The 24213-nt window shown below is 39.1% G+C and overlaps 1 protein-coding gene across 1 annotated transcript; it reads left to right on the top strand.

The window, feature by feature from the left end:
• Positions 1 to 1081: 1081 nt before the first annotated feature.
• On the top strand, positions 1082 to 22885 carry LOC117504007 (chloride anion exchanger-like). Its single transcript, XM_034163348.1, has 19 exons — positions 1082 to 1216; positions 1371 to 1510; positions 4355 to 4465; positions 5082 to 5242; positions 5937 to 6101; positions 6810 to 6962; positions 7169 to 7251; positions 8032 to 8179; positions 11314 to 11427; positions 11586 to 11663; positions 12547 to 12642; positions 13499 to 13605; positions 14426 to 14495; positions 16614 to 16706; positions 16794 to 16889; positions 16976 to 17215; positions 17620 to 17674; positions 17785 to 17921; positions 22664 to 22885. The coding sequence occupies exons 1-19, from the start codon at positions 1089 to 1091 to the stop codon at positions 22682 to 22684; spliced, it is 2196 nt and encodes a 731-aa protein (XP_034019239.1). The 5' UTR covers positions 1082 to 1088; the 3' UTR covers positions 22685 to 22885.
• The last annotated feature ends 1328 nt before the right edge of the window (positions 22886 to 24213 follow it).

The raw sequence follows: 24213 nt of genomic DNA, 5'->3' as shown, positions 1-24213 counted from the left end.
GCAATGGGCTTAGGATGGCACAGAGAAAACACAAAGCACACTCTGTTTTCAGTTCCTGATATTTCGGAGTGATTCCTTCCATGCTTGGACCCGATGTATGTCCAGCCTAGTGCAAGGCGGCAAGGGCTGTCTGCTTTTAACATGCTCCTTTCATGTGAATGCACAACTGCTTTTATTTTTTACTGCAACTTTGCATCAATATTTAGGGAATTATTGCTTTAAAAACATCTCACCATGACAGTAAATCTGTATTTCACACCACTGCATAAATTTTGCAACTAATGCACTGTCCTTACGCTTGCTGAACCTTGGGGAGTGGTCCATAGGGTTCACAAACCAACTATGGCCATTACACCACTAAATACAACCACTGTGTAGCCTGAACCTTAATTGGCAGTAATTTACTCACAGTGTCAATAGGAAAGTGGAGTTATAAACGCTCTAAATGTGGTTGTGCTACTTTTTCTACACTGTGCACTACAGGTCATCAAAATAGGGCCCTCAGTCTGGCTGTTTTTGGGTTTCAGAAAATATTTTGATTTTGTTCCATAAGTCCTAAACTTGAGGGAGATTTGACATATTGAAATACTAAATTTCAACATTTTAACGTGACTAATTCATACGCATAACTAATTCATTTTAATGCATTGTATAACTCCAGAGATTGGAGGATGTCAGATGCTGTGATGGAGTCCAAAGGACATAGTTTTAGCTCCATTATATTGTGTATAAAACCATATTACTAGCTGAGTGTATCATTACATGCGTATGTATTTGTGGGTTATAGTGCTGGAAAAACTCCAAACCTGCAGAAACCATCTGAGATCCATAAACTCTTCATAAATATGACCAAACAAAAATAAGCCTGTCTGATGTCGACACACGAATCATGTTTGTGTTAATGATTGAACACCATGAAGGCAAAAAAAGACAACGTGATGAGCTCCGTTTCAGATCCCAGATTAGATCACACAGACTGCAAGGAACTGCTCTAACAAATACAGGACAAAGGTTCTGTTGGTGGTCCATTTCTCAGATCATTTGGCTTTTACCTGTTTCACAGTCGGCACAACGGTTTATGTGCGAGGATGGCGACGTTAAGGAAATCATATGTGGTGACCAGATGTGTGTACTCAGAGGACAGTTTTGCTGAGAATTACGAGAAGGTCTTCAGGCTGCGTAAAACCCCACTGGACCATGTGAAACAGTACTTGATGTAAGTGAGGCCTGTTTCATAGGAGATCAAGGCCATTTAGTACAATTTGACTGTCAGTCTGTTAGCTACTGTTAGTTACTAATAAAATTTTGTTAAACTAATGCTGAATGAAAACAGTCTGAGTACTGGAGCTTTTCCCCTCTTTGATATGCAGCTGTGATACAAAGCGTGTCAAGAATGTGGCGCTGTCTCTGCTGCCCATCACTGGATGGATGAGGAGCTACAGAATTAAAGAGTGGCTGCTGGGTGACGTGGTGTCCGGGATCAGCACCGGACTGGTGGCTGTCATGCAAGGTGAGGAGCGCTAGGGAGAGTCGGTGTGATCAAAAAGTTCCAACGATAACGCCAAAGGAACATGGAGGCTGCTGCATCGAGACACCACTGCGCTGCCATTTCCATCCACCATACGCTTGCTGCACTGAGTATTTCTCATGTAGCTTATTTTGGCTACTCCCGTTCTTGCTTGCAGTCACCACAGCAGATCTGGCATGGCTTATCATGCTCATTTTATGCTGGATGCTCTTCCTGAAGCAGCTCTAGATCTAGATCTAGATAGAGAATGTGGCACAGGTGCCCTGATCTTCTGTTTTGGAGACAGGGACACTAAATGGTTGCACCACCATACTGTCTAGATTAATTTTTCTCACAGTATCCATCCATCCATCCATTTTCTTCCGCTTTATCCGGAGTCGGGTCGCGGGGGCAGCAGCTCAAGCAAAGCTGCCCAGACTTCCCGATCCACACACACCTCCTCCAGCTCCTCCGGGGGAACCCCAAGGCGTTCCCAAGCCAGCCGAGAGATGTAGTCCCTCCAGCGTGTCCTGGGTCTTCCCCGGGGCCTCCTCCCAGTGGGACGTGCCTGGAACACCTCTCCAGCGAGGTGTCCAGGGGGCATCCAGAAAAGATGCCCAAGCCACCTCAACTGACTCCTTTCGACATGGAGGAGCAGCGGCTCGACTCCGAGCTCCTCCCGAAAGTCCACTCCTCCTGTTTTTCTCACAGTATTTGAAAAAAAAAAAAAAAGCTAGAGCAACACGCTCGTAGCGCACAAACCTCCACTAACACTAGTTTCCAATTCTGCAAGTTTTCCCTTGGAAAAGAATTTCAAGATCAAAGTCTTGTTAGAACTTTGATCTTGAAATTCTTTTCCAAGGTAAAAACTTGCAGAATTGGAAACTAGTGTTAGTGGAGGTTTGTGCGCTACGAGCGTGTTGCTCTAACAAGGGGTGGTGGCCAAGTGGTTAATGCGCTTGGTTTCAGTTCAGAAGGCTCCGGGTTCAAATCCCACCTCTGCCACATTTCTCCATGTAATGTGGAGTTGCGTCAGGAAGGGCATCCGGCGTAAAACCTGTGCCGATTCAACATGCAGATCCACCTTGGATTTGCTGTGGCGACCCCAAGTGCAAACAAGGGAGCAGCCGAAGGGGTCTTACTTTTAAAGTCTTGTTAGAAGTGACTTTTCATAAGCTAAAATATAATACAAAATATAGATCAAAAGGGCTTTTCAATGTTAAAATCAAATATCCGCTAAATCTTCAATATGGATTAGATGCGGATCAAACTTACTCTATTCATTGAGAGTGACAGTTTGTACCTCACTGTCACAAATGAGAGTGATTGAGGCACTTTTGATTGAGTTATGATGTAAAATGTACAACAAATGGGCTTTTAAATTTTAAAATCAAATGTCCACAAAACTCCACAATCTGCATCAAACCTGGTCAGACGATAGTGAGTGTCAGTCTGCACCTCACTTTGAAATATGAGAGTGATTGGGGCACGTTTGATTAAGATATAATGTAAAATATACATTAAATGGAGTTTCAATGTTAAATTTAATATACTTTAAATGGAGTTTCAATGTTAAATTTAAATGGCTATAATATCTGTAATCTGGATCAGATCTGGCTCAAACTTTATCAGTCGATAACATCCTACAAAATGCTCTCAAATATGAAAGAAATTTGAAATTTTTTGATAGAGTTATTAATTTTTGAAAATTCATTCAATGTTAAAGGGATAGGGATTTTTTTTTCCAAAATTCAAAGTTTTTTCCTGACTTTCACCTTTGACTTATGACCTTGAAGATTTGATCAGTTCTTGATTATCAGGATGTGAATCTTCAGTAAAAAAAAAAAAAAAAAAAAAAAATCATAAACTATTCATAAACAGACAAAAACAGAGGTGAAAACACAAGCTCCTCCAACTTCGCTGGCAGACGTTAAAAAACGATGCAAAAAATTTAAGACAGACATACTTGTATTGAGACTTTTTAAGGGTTATTGCTTAGATTAAAAATGTAATAATAATAATAATAATAATAATAATAAAATCAAAAGCACATGGCACAATTAATTAAGATCAAAAGCAAATTCCAATTGTTAGTCAGAAAATCTGGATTATTTTCTAGATGTGGATCAAAGCACAGCTGTGTGACAATCTCTAGATATACTACATGGCTGATTTTTCTCATGAAGCAATGCTTTTGAAAATGCCTGGTGAACAGTTGAGCAATGCTGCATTTACAGATAACCATATGATCCATAGTTGAAATGCAAAGTACGATTTTATAAAAGACTCACTAGATCGACCCCAGATAGAAACTGGCAAGGAGATGACAGACATGTCCTGTTCCTGAAGACAAACACCATGGTCAGAATCTGCCGTTCTGGTGACCTAGAAACCGAGACACGGGGAATATGGTTTTAGGGACAGGACATGTTAAGGTGGAAGGAAACAAAAGTGACAAAAAGTGCATTTAAACGGTGTCAGCAGGAGAGTTCTGGCCTTGAGCTTGAATATACACTGAGACTGAAATCCTGACCCACCAGCACTAATGGCAAATGTCAGACATCAGCTAAGAGTGCACAACAGCTAATTTTAAGTTAAAAAGAAGGCATATTTATATCCAGGGAAGGCAAAAAAAAAAAAAAAAAAAAGTAAAATCAGAGGGAGCCTAAGTGAATGGCAGCTCCAGATGACTGTGTGCAAGTCATCACTTTAATGCACCTTAAAGCATCTCAGATAGAAAAGGCTCCACAGATATGCAGCTCAGTTCAGCACTGCAGCCTAAAGTTTAAAATATGCCATAAAATTGATAACTTGGAAATGTTTTATCTGTGTGCTGCTCTCACTCAGGTCTTGCCTTCGCGCTCCTGGCTGAACTTCCCCCAAGCTACGGCCTCTTCACCGCTTTCTTTCCTGTGCTCACCTACTTCTTCCTCGGTACTTCCAGACACATATCCATAGGTATGTGACCACAACAGTGTTAGCTGCTTTTTTTTTCCCCTACACCTACAAAGAAATCAATTGAAAAAGAGACTGAAACATGGACTCTAATTACATTTATTTTGCCAACAGGATCCATAGAACTGTATTAGCTATTATTAGAAAGTATTAGAAAAAAATACCTAGCATTATAGTATTATTACAGAGATTGTGTCATACTGTAGATCATTAAAAATACGATCTAAAATTGTGCAGAGTTTTCCCACTTTATACAATGCAATCCACTTATGCCTCACATCAGTGAGTTCATGATGCAAAAACATTCTATTTGTACACACAAATAAATTAAATTGAGCTCAACCATGAAAAGAATATACTTACTGCTTAACTGCTTCACCTCAGGGAGCTTTGGTGTCTGGTCTCTGCGTGTCTCTCCTCTCACTTCAGCCTGTCATCTAAATAGTAATGCACATGTCGTATAAACAGTAATGCACTTGTATAAAGCTCTTTGAAACAAATTGTCCTCAGATGTCACCGAACAGGTTTAAGCTTGTTGCGAATGCTTACAAGGGGAATTTAGCAGATTGAAAAGCAGAGACAAGATGACAGCTGTGTCTTCCTCCATGATTGCTGCCAGGTGCCTTCCCCGTCCTGAGCCTGATGGTGGGAGCTGTGGTGATCCGCCTGGTACCAGATGGCCAACCTGCAGCCAACATCACTGATTTTGAGGGTCTGAACCAGGACCAGAAAAGAGTCCTGGTGGCCTCCTCTTTGACCTTCCTCATGGGAATATTCCAGGTAGATCTGACTGCATGCAGACTTAATGATTTAACATCTAGCATGCCTCTGTTAACCCTGGACAAAAAAAAAAAAAAAAAAAAAACACAATCTAGAAAGGCATGCATTAGAATGCATATGCCTTAAAAATGATCATCTTATAATATTAATAAAAATCGATTACATTTTTCTGACTGCTTTTTTAACAGGATCTACTCTAGACTAGACCCCAACCTTTTTATCAAGGTTCAGAAAATCACGTTTTTTTTCTTCTTCTTCTTCTCTTCAGTCTTTATAAGTGATACGACTCGGCCCCACAAAGCAGACCTGCACCAAAATGTCACTACGGAGCCCTATCTTCCATCGCAAAATGATGTCACACTAGTGTCACTGGTAGCATCCACCAAGCACAGTTGTGGTTTAACACCAAGTACTTGTGTTCTTTAAATCACAAGGTCACTTGTGCTCATCTATGTGGCCATGGGCGTTGGTTGATAAAACAAAATGCTGGTCTAAATTTGAATTCAATGTATTTGTGGCATTTTAACGCTGCAATATGTAGATGCACCATACACAGGCAGGTTCACGATGCATATACACCCTGTTTGTGTGCATAAAAAGCAAGGCTCCTTTGTTGAAGCATCACGATGTGATGAAATAACTTGGAAGTGAAGTTGTATATCTTCTATTCTCTTGATTTTTCTCTCCTGTGCAGCTTGCCATGGGTATTCTGCAAGTGGGCTTCATCGTTGTGTACCTGTCTGACACCCTGGTGTCTGGTTTCACCACAGCAGCCGCCATCCACATCATGGTGTCCCAGCTCAAGTTTGTGTTGGGGATACAGGTTCAAGGCTTCAGTGGACCTTTCTCTGTCATACGTGTAAGTCTGTTATGGATCTGACTGTTATGGCCAGATTAGGAAGATACCCTACATAACATCACAAATGCTGCTGTTGTTGATTATATCTAAACTAGACATTTAACTGCTCTATATGATCAGCGTATATTAACTGATGTGTCAGAGTACACTGACATCCTGGAGAACAAATGAACACAGACCTTAGACTTTGGCTCAAAACCAGTGACTTAATGGCATAAGAGTTTGATTTTCCTTTCTACACTTTCTACAATATCTCCATATGATTTGGCTTGAAACTACACACACACTGGCTATACTTATTAAAATCTGAGAATACTGAATGAATCTGAGAACATAACAACAGTTTATTCCGTATTCTCCAAAACACAGACAGACAGACACATACAAGGGGCGATTGAAAGGTTTTGAGCCTGACCCAGAAAAAGTAGGGCACAGTTCTCCATATTTTACACTCTGAGAAACCAACCTTGCACCCACGGAGTCAAAACTTCACACATTCTCGAGAAATGTTGGTTTCTCAGAATGCAAAAGATGGAGAAACATGCCCTGTTTTTCTGGGTCAGGGTCAGAAATTCTCAATCGTTCATCACACATGGAGCATAATTACAAAGTGGAACATCTTAATTCTAGTTCTAGAATGTCTAGGGAATGAATGCCTGACTTTACTTTTAATTTACAGCTTTTTGTTCGTGTGCTGTTTTTGCACAGACCCTTAAGATGGTCTTTGTCCAAATCCGTTCCACCAACATCTGTGACCTAGTGATGTCCATAATTATTATGGTGGTGGTGTTCATCGTGAAGGAGCTGAACGACAGATACAAGGACAAGCTGCCGGTGCCTATTCCTATAGAGGTTATCATGGTGAGGGCAACATTAGAGGCTGAAACTGATTTTTTATAAGTTTAGCTTGTCTAATCAAACATCAGTCGCTTTACAAAAAAACAGTGCTACATCTGGACCTCGTGAAAAGGATCATATTACATAACTGGTTCTTGCAAGTCAGTTCAGTTGTGTTTTGCTTGAAAAGCCCTTGATGTCTTAAGAGAGACTCTTTTCTGTTCACACAGACCGTTATAGCTTGTGGAGTGTCCTACGGCTTCAACTTTACAGGCATATATGACGTGGATATTGTGGGTCAAATGGATAGTGGGTAAGTTCTGTGCCTGTTTGAATGTCAGATGTATCACAGCAGCATTACATGCTATTTGCATGCCTCTACTGCAGGTTCACAATCCAACGATGCTGGTCACCAATGCATGGATAGATTATTAAGTTTAAAAAAATCACTAAATGGAAAGTAGTCTCACGTTAATCAGGAATACAAATTGACTTAACAAACAGTTCACTCATAATCAAGCTCAACTGGCTTGTTTTCCAACCAGCTACATGCTAACTAGCAAGCTAGCATGGATAGCCTTTAGAGTGACTGAGCTAGGCTAGGTAACTAGCACATTCACAAACCAGACAATAATTACGTGAAGTGAATGTATCTCTACTACGTGGTAGCTGACAGTCTGCAAAAAATATCAATATATTTAAAAACGGTTTATTCTTTTGTACCATGGAATTCTATAAAAACACCGTAAGTTTACATAATCAGATCACATTATTACATAATTTGAATTACTGTGTAGCAAGGTGAAGTCCGGATTGAAAAGATGTTCCCGCTAGCTTTGGCTGACCTGGTAGAGTTCTGGTCTTTAGTGCAAGCAGTCCGGGTTCGATCTCACCGCCGTCCCAGCCACAAAGGTCCTCCGGTCACAATCGGGACAGCGGTGGGATCGAACGCCGGACTGCTCGCACTAAAGACCAGAACCCTACCCGGTCAGCCAAAGGATAATTCCCCTGGTGTAAGAAGTGGGAATCCTCTTTTCAATCCAGACTTCACCTTGCTACAACTGCAATAAAATTTTAAACTGTTGTTTTCCAGGTATGATGCTCCCATTGCACCCAGTGTGGAAATCTGGAAAGAGAGCGCTGTGGAGGCCTTTCCTATTGCCATAATCGGGTTTGCTGTTGCTTTCTCTGTGGCCAAAGTCTACTCAATCAAACATGATTACGCCATCGATGGAAACCAAGTGAGTTCCATTTTGTAATTTGACCAATTGGGGTCAACCTCAGAACTCCCAAAGATAAGAATGTCACTGGCAAGATAAGTGAATCTCTCAATAAGATCAAACTTCCTCACCACTTAAAAATACTCATACAGTTATTTAAATTCAAAGGATATTTTGCATCATTGCCTTTAGGTAGATGCATTTTTTGTGGTGTTGTTTTGATAGTGGAGTTATGAATAGTGACCTTTATTGAGGTGAGAGTTCTTGTAGTTCCTCCAATGTTGTCTTTGCACAGTTTTGGTTTTCTACATGGTTTCCTCACATATTGTCTCTGTACGTGGTTTGCCAGCTGCACAGGGGCAAACAGGAAAGAGCTCCAGAGGGTTATCAAAATGGCAGTGAAGATCATTGGGTGCCCTCTACACAGTACATTTTATGGAGTAAAATATACTCTGCCAGGATAACATTTGGTCCAAATAGACTTCAACTCCAGTAAGAGTCATTCATAGCATGATAGAGTTGATTTAGCACTGTGATTTAGTATATTTAACTCTATTTGGACTGGGACCATATGTGATCCTGTCAGAGTATATTTTACTCTGCAAAATTTACTGTGTATCCACACTGGGGGAGGACCTTCATGGCTCTTACTGTCTCAGGAGAGCCAACACCATCCTAAAGGACTCATCCCACCCTGGCCACTCTCTGTTTGAGCTACTGCCATCAGGCACACGGTACAGAGCCATTAAAACAAGTACAAATAGACTGAAAACCAGTTTCTATCCAACTGCTGTTAGACCTATGAATGCCGATCCACTGGGAGGTGACGGTCTAGTTGTTAAGCGTTGGGCTTCAGACCAGATGACCCAGCCAGACCAGAAAATCACTAAGGGCCCTTGGGCAAGGTCCTTAATCCCCAGTTGCTCCCGGTGTGTAGTGAGCGTCTTATATGGCAGCACCCTGATATCGGTGTGTGAGTGTGAATGGGTGAATGTGAGGCATAACTGTAAAGTGCTTTGGGCTTCTGATGCAGATGGAGAAGTGCTATATAAATCTGGTCTATTTATCCAAATAGCCATGTCACATGCCACACTTGGAATGAGTGCAATATTTGTTTATGTGCAATATCCACTGCCACCGAAATAGTCCACAGTTTTGTACATATTTTTCTCTATTTTTATATGCAATATCTTTTTGCTACTACGTCCTTATAAGTTTTTTCTTTTTTTAATTTGTGCTCTGAACATAATTCTTTCATTCAGTTTAATTTTATATTTATTTTTCTTTTCTTCTTCAGACCTTTCAAGTCTGTGTGTGGTTTACTCAGGTTTACATTTGCACCAAAAGGCTTGCACTTTACCTTTCGTTGTACACATTATAATGGCAATCAAGAATCTGTTTCTGTATAAGGCATTGTTGGGCTCTTGGAGGAATTTTGGAAGGTTGGTTATTTATGGGGAATTCTGTTATTGTGCCTAGTCTTCTCCAGTTACAGATAACGATTCTCAGTATAGTTATTTGGAGGCAAGGAAATAACTTTGCAATCACCATCAGATGTTGATTTCAATTTCATTCTTCCTCATCTCACTTGGAGCTACTTTTGACCTGAACAAAGTGTGCTACTTTGTGAAACATTTCAGCCAAGTACACACTGTGGAAACAGTCCTATTTAACTACCCTTAGCAAAAAGAAGTTTATTCAAGTGTACTATGAGTATACTTATTTTTTACTAAAATTGAGGAAGTATACTTGAAAGTGACTTTTTATAAACTATATTTTATTTACTTAAGAATAGTATAGTGAAGTATACTTGGATTATACTGAAAAGTATAAGCAAAAGTCTAAGTCCAAGTACATTAATACTAAGACTTACACTTATACTTTAATACTAAAAGTTACACTTATACTTTAGTATACTTTTTATGTCTTTCTGCCACAAAGTACTAACACTTATTATGCACTTGGACCAAGATATACTAAGTCAAGCCATTGACTCAAGTAACTGAAAAGAAGTCATTAAAGTACAGATTTTTTTCTATGTAGTTATTTATTTTTGGTTCCAAAGGTTCACACTTTTCTTTTACCTTTTTTGACAAGGAAGGACTTTAGTTCTCAGTTGAAGACACTATGTTTACATTTTTACAAATAAGGACGTGATCTTGGAGAGACCATTATGTTAACATTTTACATGCACTTTTTTTCTTTAATTTACTCCACAAAGGAAGGACTTGATTTCATAGGTCTTTGTTTTTGAAATGTTTGAAAATATATCAAACTTGTTTTCAACATTCTGTCTTGTGATTTTTTTTAAGTTCATCACACTCTTGTGTACATACAGTATGAGTAAACGTTAAGAATACTTTAAGGAGTATATTTTCAGTATATAAATAGTAAGCTACAAGTAATATGCCAAACAAAATTAAAGTATAAAAAGTAAAATAGTGAAATAACCAATGTGTATAACAGTATACTTTAAGTATACGATAATAAACTAAAAATAGGGACTCAAAGTGTACAACTAGTACAATGGCAGTATATCGATAAGTGCACTTGTGGTATACTTTAAGCATAGGAGAGGGATATATCAAGTACATTGATAAGTGTACGTGTGGTATACTTTAAGCATACAAGAGGGCTATACCAAGTACATTGATAGTATATAGAAGAGTATACTGTTGTATACTTTAAAGTGTACTTTTGCAAACTTAAAACGAACTTTAAAATACACTTTTATAAACTTGAAATGTTCCAATTTAGTCTGAAAAAGTATTAAATTTGTGTACTTTCTAGTATACTAACAGTACACAGTCTGTAGTATACTTGCTATACTTATACTGAAGCATACTTAATAAAATTAACTTTAAGTATACTACTTTTTGCTAAGGGTGACTACTTGATTTAACAGCACTGACAGTAATCAACAGTGGGTGTGTTCAGTCCAGCTGAACCAAATTTGGTGGATTTGTGGTTTTATGTTTAAGGGACAAATTAAAAGTACAATTCCAAAAAAAAGTATATATTTTCTGTTTAATCAGACTGCCATTGTTTTGTTGGAATATAGAAGAAATCAAGTGGGGATAGATTTCAGTGTATTGCATCAAGTCAGAAATAACTGGATGGAATCTTTTATTAATTTTTTTGTTCTTTTTTCCCAGGAACTGATTGCTTTCGGGGTTAGCAACATATTTGGTGCAGCGTTCAGGTCGTTTGCAGCCAGTACATCACTGTCCAGAACCGCAGTGCAGGAGAGCTCTGGAGGTAAAACACAGGTGAGAAACCGAAAAGGTTTACAGCACCTGTTTCCTGGGTCACAGCTTTTTATCGGGTCATTGGTCCCTTTAAAAAATTTACTGTTTATGATGCACATCACATTTTTCTGCGTTACTGGTATCTTGTAAGGAAACATTAACTTTATTTGTAAATTCAGATTGCAGGGCTGATCTCAGCAATGATGGCAATGATTGTCACTGTGGGAATTGGGTTCCTGCTTGAGCCTCTTCCCAGGGTGAGTATCTTACTAATAAAATATGAATGGATTTGATGTGTCAATGCCGTACAGTGAGATCCAGCGATATTTGGACTTTGACTAATTTTTTATGCTTTGTCACTGTTACAATTGAAAGAAAAAACTGCAGACTGTTTCCTTTGTTTTGAAGGCACTTGCATCAAAAATTATGTACAAATTGTGTTACTAGTAAAAAAAAAAAAAACTATAGGAAAATTTGTCACTGTACTTGTAGCCACTGAATTTTGTAACTCTCTCAGAGTTGTCATGATGCCTTGGTAGCTTCCCTCACTAGTCTCCTTGTTGCAAAGTTGCACAATCATGCCAGTTTGTGGGCAGTTCTGTAATTTATGTCAGTAGCATGGCCCAGGCAGAGGGTCACCCCTTTGAGTCTGGTCTGCTTGAGGTTTCTTCCTCAGAGGGACTTTTTTTCCTAAAACTGCTGCTCTGAGGGTTAGTAAAGTTAGACCTTACTTGTGTGAAGCACCTTGAGGCAACTCTGTTGAGATTTGGAGCTATATACATGAAAATAATTTGGAAAAAGAAGAGAAAATTTTAGGGCAGCCTGCTCTAAGAAAATTTTACCACATTCACTTATAGTGGTTATATTTCTCAAACATTGTTTTATATGGTCGCCAAGGGATACTGTGGCACTTGTAATATCCCAGAGACCTTGATGACTTGTCTATAAAATAAACCCCACCTGACCATAAAACAGCTAAGTATAATTACTCTTGGTCCCTTAAAAACTGGGTAATGCACAAAAGGTGCTGTCCTTTCTACCCCGTGCACACAATCTGGATGAAATTATCCTCAAATTATATATATATATGTATGTATGTATGTATGTATGGAAAATGCTTTTAACTGTTTTTATTTGTAGTCTGTCCTGGGCGCGCTGGTCGTGGTCAACCTTAAAGGCATGTTGATGCAATTCAGAGACATCCCGTACCTGTGGAGAAGAGACAAACCAGACTGTGTAGGTCTTAAACTTAATATTTATATCATAATTTGAGGAACGGGGAGGATTGAGAATACTCTACAGACTTTTTTCAGTATCATTTCATAATGATTTTACTTGTATAAGGTAATCATTAAACAGATTTATGTTCTGTAAATGAATGGCTTTTTTTTTTGAAAACTGATATATATTAAAAACTAAATTATTTCAATAACTCTCAAATGTAAAGTGCGCAAACACCAAAGAGTTGTGTTGGATACACAGTGCAGCACATTGAGTATATGTTATGTGAATGTAGTGGTACGATTCAAGTTGGCTGCCTGCACCTGCTCAAATTTCCAAACAGAATGGAGCTAACTTTTGAAGCAAGTTTGATGATATATGAGAAAACAATACACATAGGTGCCAGTTTTTCTTTACATCGTAGTACTAATGTACTGACAATTACAAAGTTGGCTGCTAGTGTTATTTCATTGCCATTTTGAGTTAACATTGGATCTTTGTAACTCTCTTGGCAACATTCTTCATTCCTTCCTAGACCAATTTTTCAAATAGGTTTCTCACAAATGAAGCAATTGGCAAATGAGTGTACAGCACTCAGAGGATTGCTGGCTAATAATATTTGAATATGATTGGGGAAGTTTTTCTTCTTCTTCTTCTTTCCTCCATTACTGCTCATGGTGTATTTTTGGTGACTAATGTCAGCACTGTCTGACCCCTTTAAATAGATGATTATGCATGAATGCATTTGTGCTAAATGGACTGAAGTCTTCTGTCCTGAAATAGTTATGCACTGTAGTACTACAATCCAGCTGCTTTGGTGTAAACTCCATCTATCCCATTGCCGTTTTTGACCTTGAGTGTTTGTCTGCAGGTGGTGTGGGTGGGAACCTGCGTGGGTGCCATCCTGCTGGGGCTGGATCTTGGTCTGGCACTAGGATTAGGAGTGGAGCTCCTCACCGTCATCTTCAGGATTCAGTTGTAATTAAGCAACGTTACAGAACACTGAAGCTTGTTTTGTTAATCTTCCATCTGACAGTAAAACGGGAACTGGGTGTGAGGAAGCTCTGATCTTTATCAATGTTCACTTTAGACCAGAAGGAATGAAAAGTGGATTGACTGGTGCTGCGTATTATAAAACCTTATACCTCTGGAGGGCAGAGGCCACTGAGGGAGTGTATTGTTATCATTCCACTTTGTTTGTCTGTTTGTTTATACATTTGGCCACCTTGTGTTGCCGCTTTGACTGTCTGCAGGATATCTCAAAAGGACATGAACAGATTTAAATGAAATTTGATGGAGAGGTAGGCCTTGGATCATGGACCAATCCATTAAATTTTGGTGTGGCTCCAGATCGAAGGCTGAGTCCTCTCTTTGATGTGTTATCTCTATATCTTTCATCCGTCCTTTGAGCTTTCATAATGAATCCTTTAATCCTTAGTGCTGACATTTTACCCTGATGACAGTATACCAGCAATCAGCATCAAAGTTCAACTATCAGGAGGAACAGTCAGCAATAAGGATCAAAGTTCAAGATCAAAGGATAACAGGTCGTATTTATTCCATATTATGCATTACTTTACACAACAGATGACAACTGCTGACTCAGATGTTTCATTTTAGTGTCTTCAGCATAACTTAGCCTGGCCTCAAACAACAATCCTTGATGGATTCCTCAGTTTAGACCAAAACGTCACTGCTTTGAAATATTTTAATGTATTTAAAGTTTATCAGATTTTCTGACCGCTGACCTAAAATATCAAAACAGTATTCATATCGAATCTTGTATGTGTTTCTCCAGCCCCCGCTGCTCTGTCTTGGCTAACATTCCTGGAACTGAGCTCTACAGAGATTGTAAAGATTACGTGCATGTATGTATATGAAAGTGTCTTAGTGACATAAAACTAACATGCACAACTATGCATTTCTGCAAATAAATGGACAAAACTTTTTTCCAGCCTCATTAAAACAAATCAAACTGCATTTTAACAAAGCTTAAAAATGTACCGTGTAGTTATTTGCACATTCTGGCATTTTATGATTATTGACAGCACATATTATTGGTGATACTATTACATTTCTAGAATTTCTCTAGGGATGATTTACTCAGTGTTTATTTGTTGTATTTATCCTTTAATCTCAAACTCAAACAAATTCAATGGCTGTTGGTAGGCCATTAAAAAAAACAACAAAAAAAAAACAAGCAAACAAAAATAAATAAGCAACTAAATGATTTTCATGAAACTAAATTAAAATCTTGTGCAGAATTCTTAGTGCACTTGTTTTCAGAGCAGAAGGTTCCTGCTTTAAGACCACTACCTGCCTATGTGCAGTGCATCCTGAAAGTATTCACAGCACCTCACTTTTTTCACATTTCTTTTCTTAGACTTTTGTAAATTTATTAAAAATAAAAAGCTAAGAATTCACATGTACATAAGTATTCACAGCCTTTACCATGAAGCTCAAAATTGAGTTCAGATGCATCCTGTTTCCACTGACCGTCCTTGAAATGTTTCTACAGCTCAACTGGAGTCCATTGGAGTAAATTCAGTTGATTGGACATGATTTGGAAAGTCACACACCTGTCTACGTATAAGGTCCCACAGTTGACAGTGCATGTCAGAGCACAAACAAAGCATGAAGTCAAAGGAATTTTCGGTGGCCCTCTGAGACAGGATTGTCTCAAGGCACAAATCTGGGGATGGGTACAGAAAGATTTCTGCTGCTTTGAAGGTCCCAATGAGCACAGTGGCCTCCATCATCTGTAAATAGAAGAAGTTCAGATCCACTAGGATCTAAACTGAGGGATCAGGGGAGACGGGATCTTAGTCAGGGAGGTGACCAAGAATCCAACGGTCACTCTGTCAGAGTTCCAGCATTCCTCTGCAAAGAGAGGAGAACCTTCCAGAAGGACAACCATCTCTGCAGTAATCAGGCCTGTATGGTAGAGTGGTCAGACAGAAGCCACTCCTTAGTAAAAGGCACATGGAAGCCCACCTGGATTTTGTCAAAAGGCACCTGAAGGACTCTCAGACCATGAGAAACAAACTTTTCTGGTCTGATGAGACAAAGATTGAACTCTTTGGTATGAATTCCAGGCATTATGTTTGGAGGAAAGCAGGCACCATCCCTACAGTGAAGCATGGTGGTGGCAGCATCATGCTGTGGGGATGTTTTTCTGCAGCGTGAACTGGGAGACTATTCAGGATTGAGGGAAAGATAAATGCAGCAATGTACAGAGACATCCTGGATGAAAACCTGCTCCAGAGTTCTCTTCATCTCAGACTGAGGTGACGGTTCATCTTTCAGCAGCACAATGGCCCTAAACACACAGCCAAGATATCAAAGGAGTGGCTTCAGGACAACTCTGTGAATGTCCTTGAGTGGTCAAGCCAGAGTCCAGGCCTGAATCTGATTGAACATCTCTGGAGAGATCTGAAAATGGATGTGCACTGACGCTTCCCATCCAACCTGATGGAGCTTGAGAGGTGCTGCAAAGAGGAATGGACAAAACTGCCCAGAGATAGGTGCCCCAAGCTTGTGGCATCGTATTCAAGAAGACTTGAGTCTGTAATTGCTGCCAGTGATGCATCAACAAAGTATTGCGCAAAGGGTGTGAATACTTAGGTACGCGTGATTTTGTAATTTTTATTTTTAATAAATTTGCAAAAAGAAAAAAACTCAAACTTTTTCATGTTTTCATTATGGGGTTTTGTGCTTAGAATTTGAGGGGACAAATGAATTTACTCCATTTTGTAATAAGGCTGTAACATAACAAAATGTGGAAGAAGCGAAGCGCTGTGCCTGTGAATACTTTCCGGATGCACTATAACATGGAGTTGAGTCAGGAAGGCCATCCGGTGTAAAACTTATGCCAAATCAACATGCAGATCCATCTCAGAGTGAAAAAGATGAAGAAGCCAAAGGAACTTTCTTTCAGTTTTTTATGTGACATATATATTCTCTTTTTTTCTTCTTCTTCTACTCAGATATTTGAACCAAATGGAGTAAAAATCTTCCGGATACCATCGCCTATCTTCTTTGCCAATATTGCGTTCTTCAGGGACAAGCTAGCAGAGGCTGTACGTACATCACAGCTCCTTTTTCATTGGATCCATGTGTCCATTTATTCTAGATGAGCAGATTGTCATAATGCTTGATCGTTCCAGGTTGGGTTTAACCCCCTGAGAGTTCTGAGGACGAGAAACAAAGCCCTCAGGAAAATGAAAAATCTGTTGCCACAAGGAATGGATCACATACCACAAGTAAGACCTCAAAATACTAGAAAGTAAGCTGAGGAAACAGATGCATAATGATTTTTAGTCACTTTCAAAAACTTTATATTCCTAAGATTCTTACATCTGTGATGGAGGATGGTGAAGAGAATGACGTTTGGTCAAAAACTAATGATTGTGAGGTAAAAATGGAGCCAGACCTAACAACTGACGTCAATGATCTTCCTGGACGGACTGAGTGGAAAGCTGAGCTTCCTCCCAGCATTAACATTCCCAGAGTGGACCTCCACAGCCTGATCTTGGACTTCTCTGCAGTCTCTTTCCTGGACATCTCTGCTCTTAAAAGCCTCAAAATGGTAAAAAGCTCTGCCACAGGCTTGACTTCATTGACAACAACTAAAGTAGCTATCTAGTCCTGGTTTACGTGACACGATTGACCTGCATGGCTTAACCAAAGGAGAGGTCAGCACAGTTTGCTACTGTGATGATACACTGAAGAATTTCTGTAAAATGATGCACCTCAACGTCTGATTCAGCAGATGTTAGCAGTGTCTCACAAAATGGCTTTTATTTGGAATGAATGAATGAATGACATTTTGGCCAGCCCTGCATAAAGGTTAGAGTTTAGAGAATATTAAAATCTTTGTTTGGGGAAACAGTATAAAGTCGCTGCACTTCTAGTTGGGACTATACCTGCTAAAAATTGCTGCAATATGTTAATTCACTGATTTTCACATATAAATCATTTAAATTTGTACAGGCACTCAAACAGTTCATCCGTATTGATGTGGATGTTTACATTGTTTCTTGTGATGGTGAGTTTAATTTCAATTTCTCAATTGCAAAATGTCTCCAGTCAATGATAACACTTGTCAACGAGTAAACTAACGCCTTTGCAAACCAATGCACTTGCATGTGTTCACAGTGTATATTCTGGAGAAACTACACAGCTGTTCATTCTTTGATGATGAAGTTTTGACTTCCATGTTCTTCCCGACCCTTCACGATGCCATGCTGCATGTGCTTGAAAAACACAAGGATAGCAAGTGTAAAGGCTGGGTGGTAAGGAAAAAAATTTTTGTCAAATAAAACACAATTGTTTTTCCTGGAGGAAAAAACAGAAAATCATACAATTGATGCTAAGTTGAAAAGGCTCATCCTGGTAGCTTTCCTTCCATTACAGGGCTTAGTTTTAGCATATCTACAGTACATATGGTGTTGAGTACCTTACATCAACTTTGTTGAATTGTAGACTAGTGAATTTTAGCTTTTCCTAAATTAAAGTAATAGAAAAATAACTGAAATTACCTTAAGTCAAAGGAAATTAAAGTTAAAAAAAAAGATAACGTAAGTAAGTCCCTTCGGCTGCTCCCTTGTTTGCACTCGGGGTTGCCACAGCAAATCTAAGGTGGATCTGCATGTTGAATTGGCACAGGTTTTATGCTGGATGCCCTTCCTGACGCAACTCCACATTTAGGCTCTGACTGGTAATCTGTGATTTTGGGCATCAAATCACATCTGCTTGTTAGTCTGCATCTAAAAAGGAGTGATCTCACCTTGGAGAGCTGTTGCACCAAGTGGACTGACATGAATCATGGCTCCAACACGAGAGATGTCAGTTGAAACAAAGGAGAGGATTATCAAACTCTTAAAAGAGGGTAAATCATCATGCAATGTTGCAAAAGATGTTGGTTGTTCACAGTCAGCTGTGTCTAAACTCTGGACCAAATACAAACAACATGGGAAGGTTGTTAAAGGCAAACATACTGGTAGACCAAGGAAGACATCAAAGCGTCAAGACAGAAAACTTAAAGCAATATGTCTCAAAAATCGAAAATGCACAACAAAACAAATGAGGAACGAATGGGAGGAAACTGGAGTCAACGTCTGTGACCGAACTGTAAGAAACCGCCTAAAGGAAATGGGATTTACATACAGAAAAGCTAAACGAAAGCCATCATTAACACCTAAACAGAAAAAAACAAGGTTACAATGGGCTAAAGAAAAGCAATCGTGGACTGTGGATGACTGGATGAAAGTCATATTCAGTGATGAATCTCGAATCTGCATTGGGCAAGGTGATGATGCTGGAACTTTTGTTTGGTGCGGTTCCAATGAGATTTATAAAGATGACTGCATGAAGAGAACATGTAAATTTCCACAGTCATTGATGATATGGGGCTGCATGTCAGGAAAAGGCACTGGGGAGATGGCTGTCATTACATCATCAATAAATGCACGTTTACGTTGATATTTTGGACACTTTTCTGATGTTTGAAGATGATGAAATCATTTTTCAAGAAGATAATGCATCTTGCCATAGAGCAAAAACTGTGAAAACATTCCTTGCAAAAAGACACATAGGGTCAATTTCATGACATAGGCTCAATGTCAACGAGCAGATGTGATTTGATGCAGGTGTTAGTTTTGGGGATGGAAATTTACAGGGTGATTCCATAATTTATTCCTCAGAATTGAGTGAGTCCATATTTTTTTCCTCTGCTTGGTCTAAAAAAGTAACTGTTACTGACTGCCACAATCTTTTTTTCTTGATTTCTTATAGTGTTTCTTAAAGCCAGAAAGTTGCCATTTGAAATGACTTTAGTTTTGTGCCATGTCTGTGATCTGCTTTTTTTTCTACAAAATTAAACAACAGAATGAAGATCCTCTGAGGCCGGTGATTCCATAATTTTTGCCAGGGGTTGTATTTATCGTGATAGATGTGTAGCAGTCGGTTCAGTGGATCCGTATCTTATACCAGATAGTGAGTTTAGTGTTAATGTAACGAACTGGCCGACCGTGTCACACTGCGATATTGTGAACTAGGAAGCTGCCGACCAGATCAGCCTCGCCGGCCTCCTGCAGAGCATCACAGCGGAGTTCTGAAAGCGGAGGTCGTCTTGAAGTCCTGAGCGATTTCTCTCACCAGGCGCTGGAAGGGCAGCTTGTGGATCAGTAGCTCGGTGCTCGAGGACCACAATGTAAATAAGCATCCGTATTGGAAGCGTTCTTGTGTTATCCTCTGCAGTATTTTTTATATATTGTTATATAATTTTATTGCTGAATAAACTAAAATAAAATTCTGGGAGCAGTGGATTTCTGTTAGCGGCGGATCTCTCACAGCGACACGGTACCGTGAGGCTTCTTCACACCGACGTTGAAACTTCTGCAATTGTTCGCCAAATGCACGAAGTGTAATCACAGCGGCCACCGCGTCGTAATCCAGAATGGCCACGGGACACAAAATGACGTGACCGATACGTCACATGAAAACCCTACTGTGTTCTCGAACCGCGCGCTGCTGTCAACACGAGGAAAATCCGTGATCGGAGAAGCTACAGCATTTAATCGGCGCAGTTGCAGAGCCACTTCCTGAATTTGTGTCAAAATAAAAGTTCTGTAGTGTTTCATACACGGCGCAGTCTTATTCTAGGTTTCAGTTTTGTTTCCGTTTGAGCACACAACGGAGACTTACATCGAGCACAATGATTGACATGACCAACAGCCAATGACAATGGAGAAGCATACAGGGTGGCCAATCAGATTGTAGGAAGAGCAAGCGGCCGCTCCCGCCCCTGTGAATGGATTGAGTCCTCGGCGCCTGGACTTCTCTCCGCTCTTCTACTGATACAAGGTTGGAATTGTTTTTTATATCTTAATTAACTGTGCTTTACTTTTGTTAATCTTTAAATGCAACAACTACGGACTTTTGCTCCTTAATTTGCTACTGTGTGAATCCTAGCAGTGGTTACACATTACCTCTCTCTCTCACTCACACACACACTTTGGAGACACAAAAACTTTTTTTCTGCTTGTGTGCTTTTGCTTCCGTTTTGTCAGACCCGGTGCCAGGAAAAAAAAAAAAAAAAAAAAAAAAAAAAAAAAAAAATATATATATATATTTTAAAAAGTGCGCACCGGAGGAGACGTGCGCTCCTGGAAAGCTCGTGTATTTACGCTGCACCGTTGTAAGAGACTGACTAAGAGTGAAGAGTGATGACAGTATTTTTTTTAATTATTATTTGAACGTATAGACGCTCGGTCAAGTGATCTCCTGCATACCACACAGAGCCGGTGTTCTGTAGAGATGAGATGCGGCAACTTTCGACACTCTGAGCTATGACGTACCTTCGCATTGTCCAATAGGAACAACGCGTCGGCCCAAAACACGGAAGACTAGTGGCAGAAACCACTGATCTGTACAAAATGGATTGGACCAATCCGATTGGTGCAGAAACCACTGAGCTGTACAAAACATTAACGTGTGACAGGACTGCTCATATATAGAGCAGTTTTCTGAAGAAAAATCATTGGAAATGTTTTTTTGTTGTTACCTCAAAATTTCTGATTACTGTTAAAAAAAAAAGTTTAGAACACGTAATTAAAACAGGTAAATAAATCAATAAATGGTTCTTTCATCTGTATTAAAACCATCTGTTATTTCAGATTAGATAATTTCTTGTTTAACATAAGGAACCTCAGACATTTATTTTTAGACAAATAACATGGAAATTTTTTGAAGTCTGGTAGATTATTTATATCTTATTTCAACCAGAAAAACAAACACTTAATAAATACAAATGTTTACTATAAATGCAAAAGGAAATAATTTAACAATGACTGCAGTGTGATTGTAAAGTAGGATTTCTGTGACATAAACCTCATGATGTTTTATATATATATATATATATATATATATATATATATATATATATATATATATATATAGTCATTTAAACTTGTAATTTCGTCAAAATATGTAATTGCCCCCTCGTGGCGCCAGGTCCGCATTTTGTACTATGATCAAGGTGAAATGACAGTGAAAGTGTGTGTTTAGGTGTGTGTTCATGGTGTTTAGGTGTATAGTATTTGTTCATTGGGGGTTCGGTATGGACGGGTGGGTGTGCGTGTTTGGGGGTGGATTCGTCGGGCCAATAGTGGGCTGGTCCAGAGGAAAAAATGCCAGGGCCGAAATTTGTTCCCAGTCCGACCCTGTCCACATTACATGGAGAAATGTGGCAGGGGTGGGATTTGAACCCGGAAAATCAGATATAATGTCAGCCTGTCAAAGTAACCTTAAAAAATAATAACAAAAGGTTTGCTAAAGTTAGTTACAAAACATTAAAAAAAAAGTCAAGAATGAGAAAACCAACCCAAGTCAACTAAAAAGCTTTTGCTAAGCATTTTCCCTTTTGCTAAGGTGAGGTAAACTAAGATAACCAAAGTTAGTTGAAAAAGAAAGCACAGAAAAGCTATTTTAGATCAGGAAAAATAATAAAATTGCAAATTAATCAGAGAAATGTAACTAAAGTCAAACTAATCAAAGTTGGTTTAATTCAAAGCAAGTTAATGTAGCTAGTTACATTAGCTTGCTTTGAATTAAGCAAGCTAATGTAGCAAGCTAAAGTCTGAAAACGAATGAAATGCCAAGTTCAGCAGAAGTTCGGCCAAAGAGAAAGAAATCTAATCAGATAGAGGGTCCCTTTCTCCTCCCAGGTCCTCTGTCTGAATTTAACTAAGGATTATATGTGGATCACAGTCAACCCCAGTATTATGTTTGGGCAAAAATCAAGGTCATTGGGGTCAAAGGTCACAAATATGGAGGTAGTTTCTGGAATTTCCCAGGCAAGATCAAATTTGCCAATTGTGGTAAAATGTCAGATTGCTTTAGCTGTTACTGTCTTCATGCCCACATTGAATACTTTAAATCTGAGACAGGTTGTGTAGCAAAACAACTGTAGTACCATATTCCTTCAGATTTTACAATTGATTACCCCCCCCCCACCCCACTTCTGTCTCTCCAGTTATCAAACACAAGAATGTGAAAGAACGGCCGTCTGAGAACATCCAATCAGAAGGAACCCATGGGTGGAAATACCAAATATGTTCCACTTTAAGTAACCTTAAACACCACTGTACAGCCGCTACACATCTTCTATGTATAGTAAAGGTTTTACTGTTTTGACAAGTCAATCATTTTTCCTGTGCTTACGCAAATTGGTTTGTGCCAACATTTTTATTGCACTCTGCTATGTTATTTTCTAAAAACCAGTTCTGCAGTAACTGCACTATAATAAGTGATCAAAAAAAAAATAAATAAAAAAATATACACGCCTACTGGCTGGTACATCCAAACCAGTTATTTCTCATAGCATTAGCCGAAACGGCTTCAGGGGTTGTATTTTAGCATGCTTGTATAACGTGCCTTCATATGTGGACAAAATATTGACATATTAGGAATATTATACACGCTATGTCACCGAGTGCCTTTAATGAGCCATTTGTATGGAAAGGAAAAGGAACTGTTGCATGCCACACCGCCTCTCAGAAGGATCAATATTATGCCACCGCAGTATGCATCACTGCCAGGTGGGTGTTTTGCAGCCTGCAGACCAGCTCAGTGGGCGTGTCTCAGCAGTAGCCCCATTTTTGTGATCGCTGGGCATTAGTGCCAGGTGGGCATTAGGAATGATTATGCAAGCGACAGGACTTTACATTATGTACTAATTGTTGATCATTTGTGATATATCTCAACAAGAAGGCTGAGAATTACTTTTTTTTTCATTAATATGACAAATCTAAATGTGCAATGCACGATGTCAGTAAAAATGAATTAATCATTTTGAACACATGCATGTTTGATACCAAATATATGCACTGGATCCATGTTTCAGTTTCACACAGTGGAAGGAAAATGTTCAATTCAACAGTTGTTGCTACCACCTTCTGTGACAGAGCCCACAGAAATACAAAAATGAGAAAATAAATTACAGCTACCAGGGGATAATACATTCCAGTATTCAGTACTCCGTTGAGTAAGGTAGACTCTCCTTAGAGGCAGAGAACCCAGTCATGCTGGAATTTTAACTTATTGCATGCTCATTTAGGATGTCCAGTTTGTATTTGGTAAAAATCCATTTTGTCTATGTCCATTGTGTTGCACTGTACTACCAGTGGATGTTCAAGAGATGCAAGCATTTGATAGCAACTGAAAATGTTCAAGTACTCAGTGGACCATCTGGAATGACAGAAATACTAAAACAGTCCACGCATGAAAGCAGTCAAAAAGGGTTATAATGACAACAGAGTTCTGTGACATCATAAGGCAAGTATTCTTTAAACATGTAGAAATCTCTGCTATCATAAGGCTGATTCTTTAAAAACTGGAGAAGAAATTAAAAATAAAGCATTGTGAATCAGGTCAGGAAGGACCATCTCTCAACAAAATGTTGAGCAGAGAAAACCGATGTTAACGTAAAAAAAAAAAAAAAAAGTATCAGCTGATGCCCAACAGTCTGAACATTAACCATTTACAAGAGCAGACAGAATGAAAAGCTGCACGTTTTAATGCTAA

This window comes from Thalassophryne amazonica, chromosome 22 (genome assembly GCF_902500255.1).
Source record: "Thalassophryne amazonica chromosome 22, fThaAma1.1, whole genome shotgun sequence".
In the NCBI taxonomy this organism is placed as follows: Eukaryota; Metazoa; Chordata; class Actinopteri; order Batrachoidiformes; family Batrachoididae; genus Thalassophryne; species Thalassophryne amazonica.
Note: the sequence above shows the minus strand (reverse complement) of the source record. Positions and strands in the feature narration are given on the sequence as shown.

What these genes read in the sequence shown, in the direction of transcription:
- LOC117504007 (XM_034163348.1), top strand. Translation starts at nt 1,089, where the DNA reads ATGGCGACGTTAAGGAAATCATATGTGGTGACCAGATGTGTGTACTCA. An exon ending in TGCTTGAGCCTCTTCCCAGG is followed by an intron (nt 11,664 to 12,546) that starts GTGAGTATCTTA and finishes TTTTATTTGTAG; the next exon opens with TCTGTCCTGGGCGCGCTGGT. An exon ending in GGGACAAGCTAGCAGAGGCT is followed by an intron (nt 16,707 to 16,793) that starts GTACGTACATCA and finishes TGATCGTTCCAG; the next exon opens with GTTGGGTTTAACCCCCTGAG.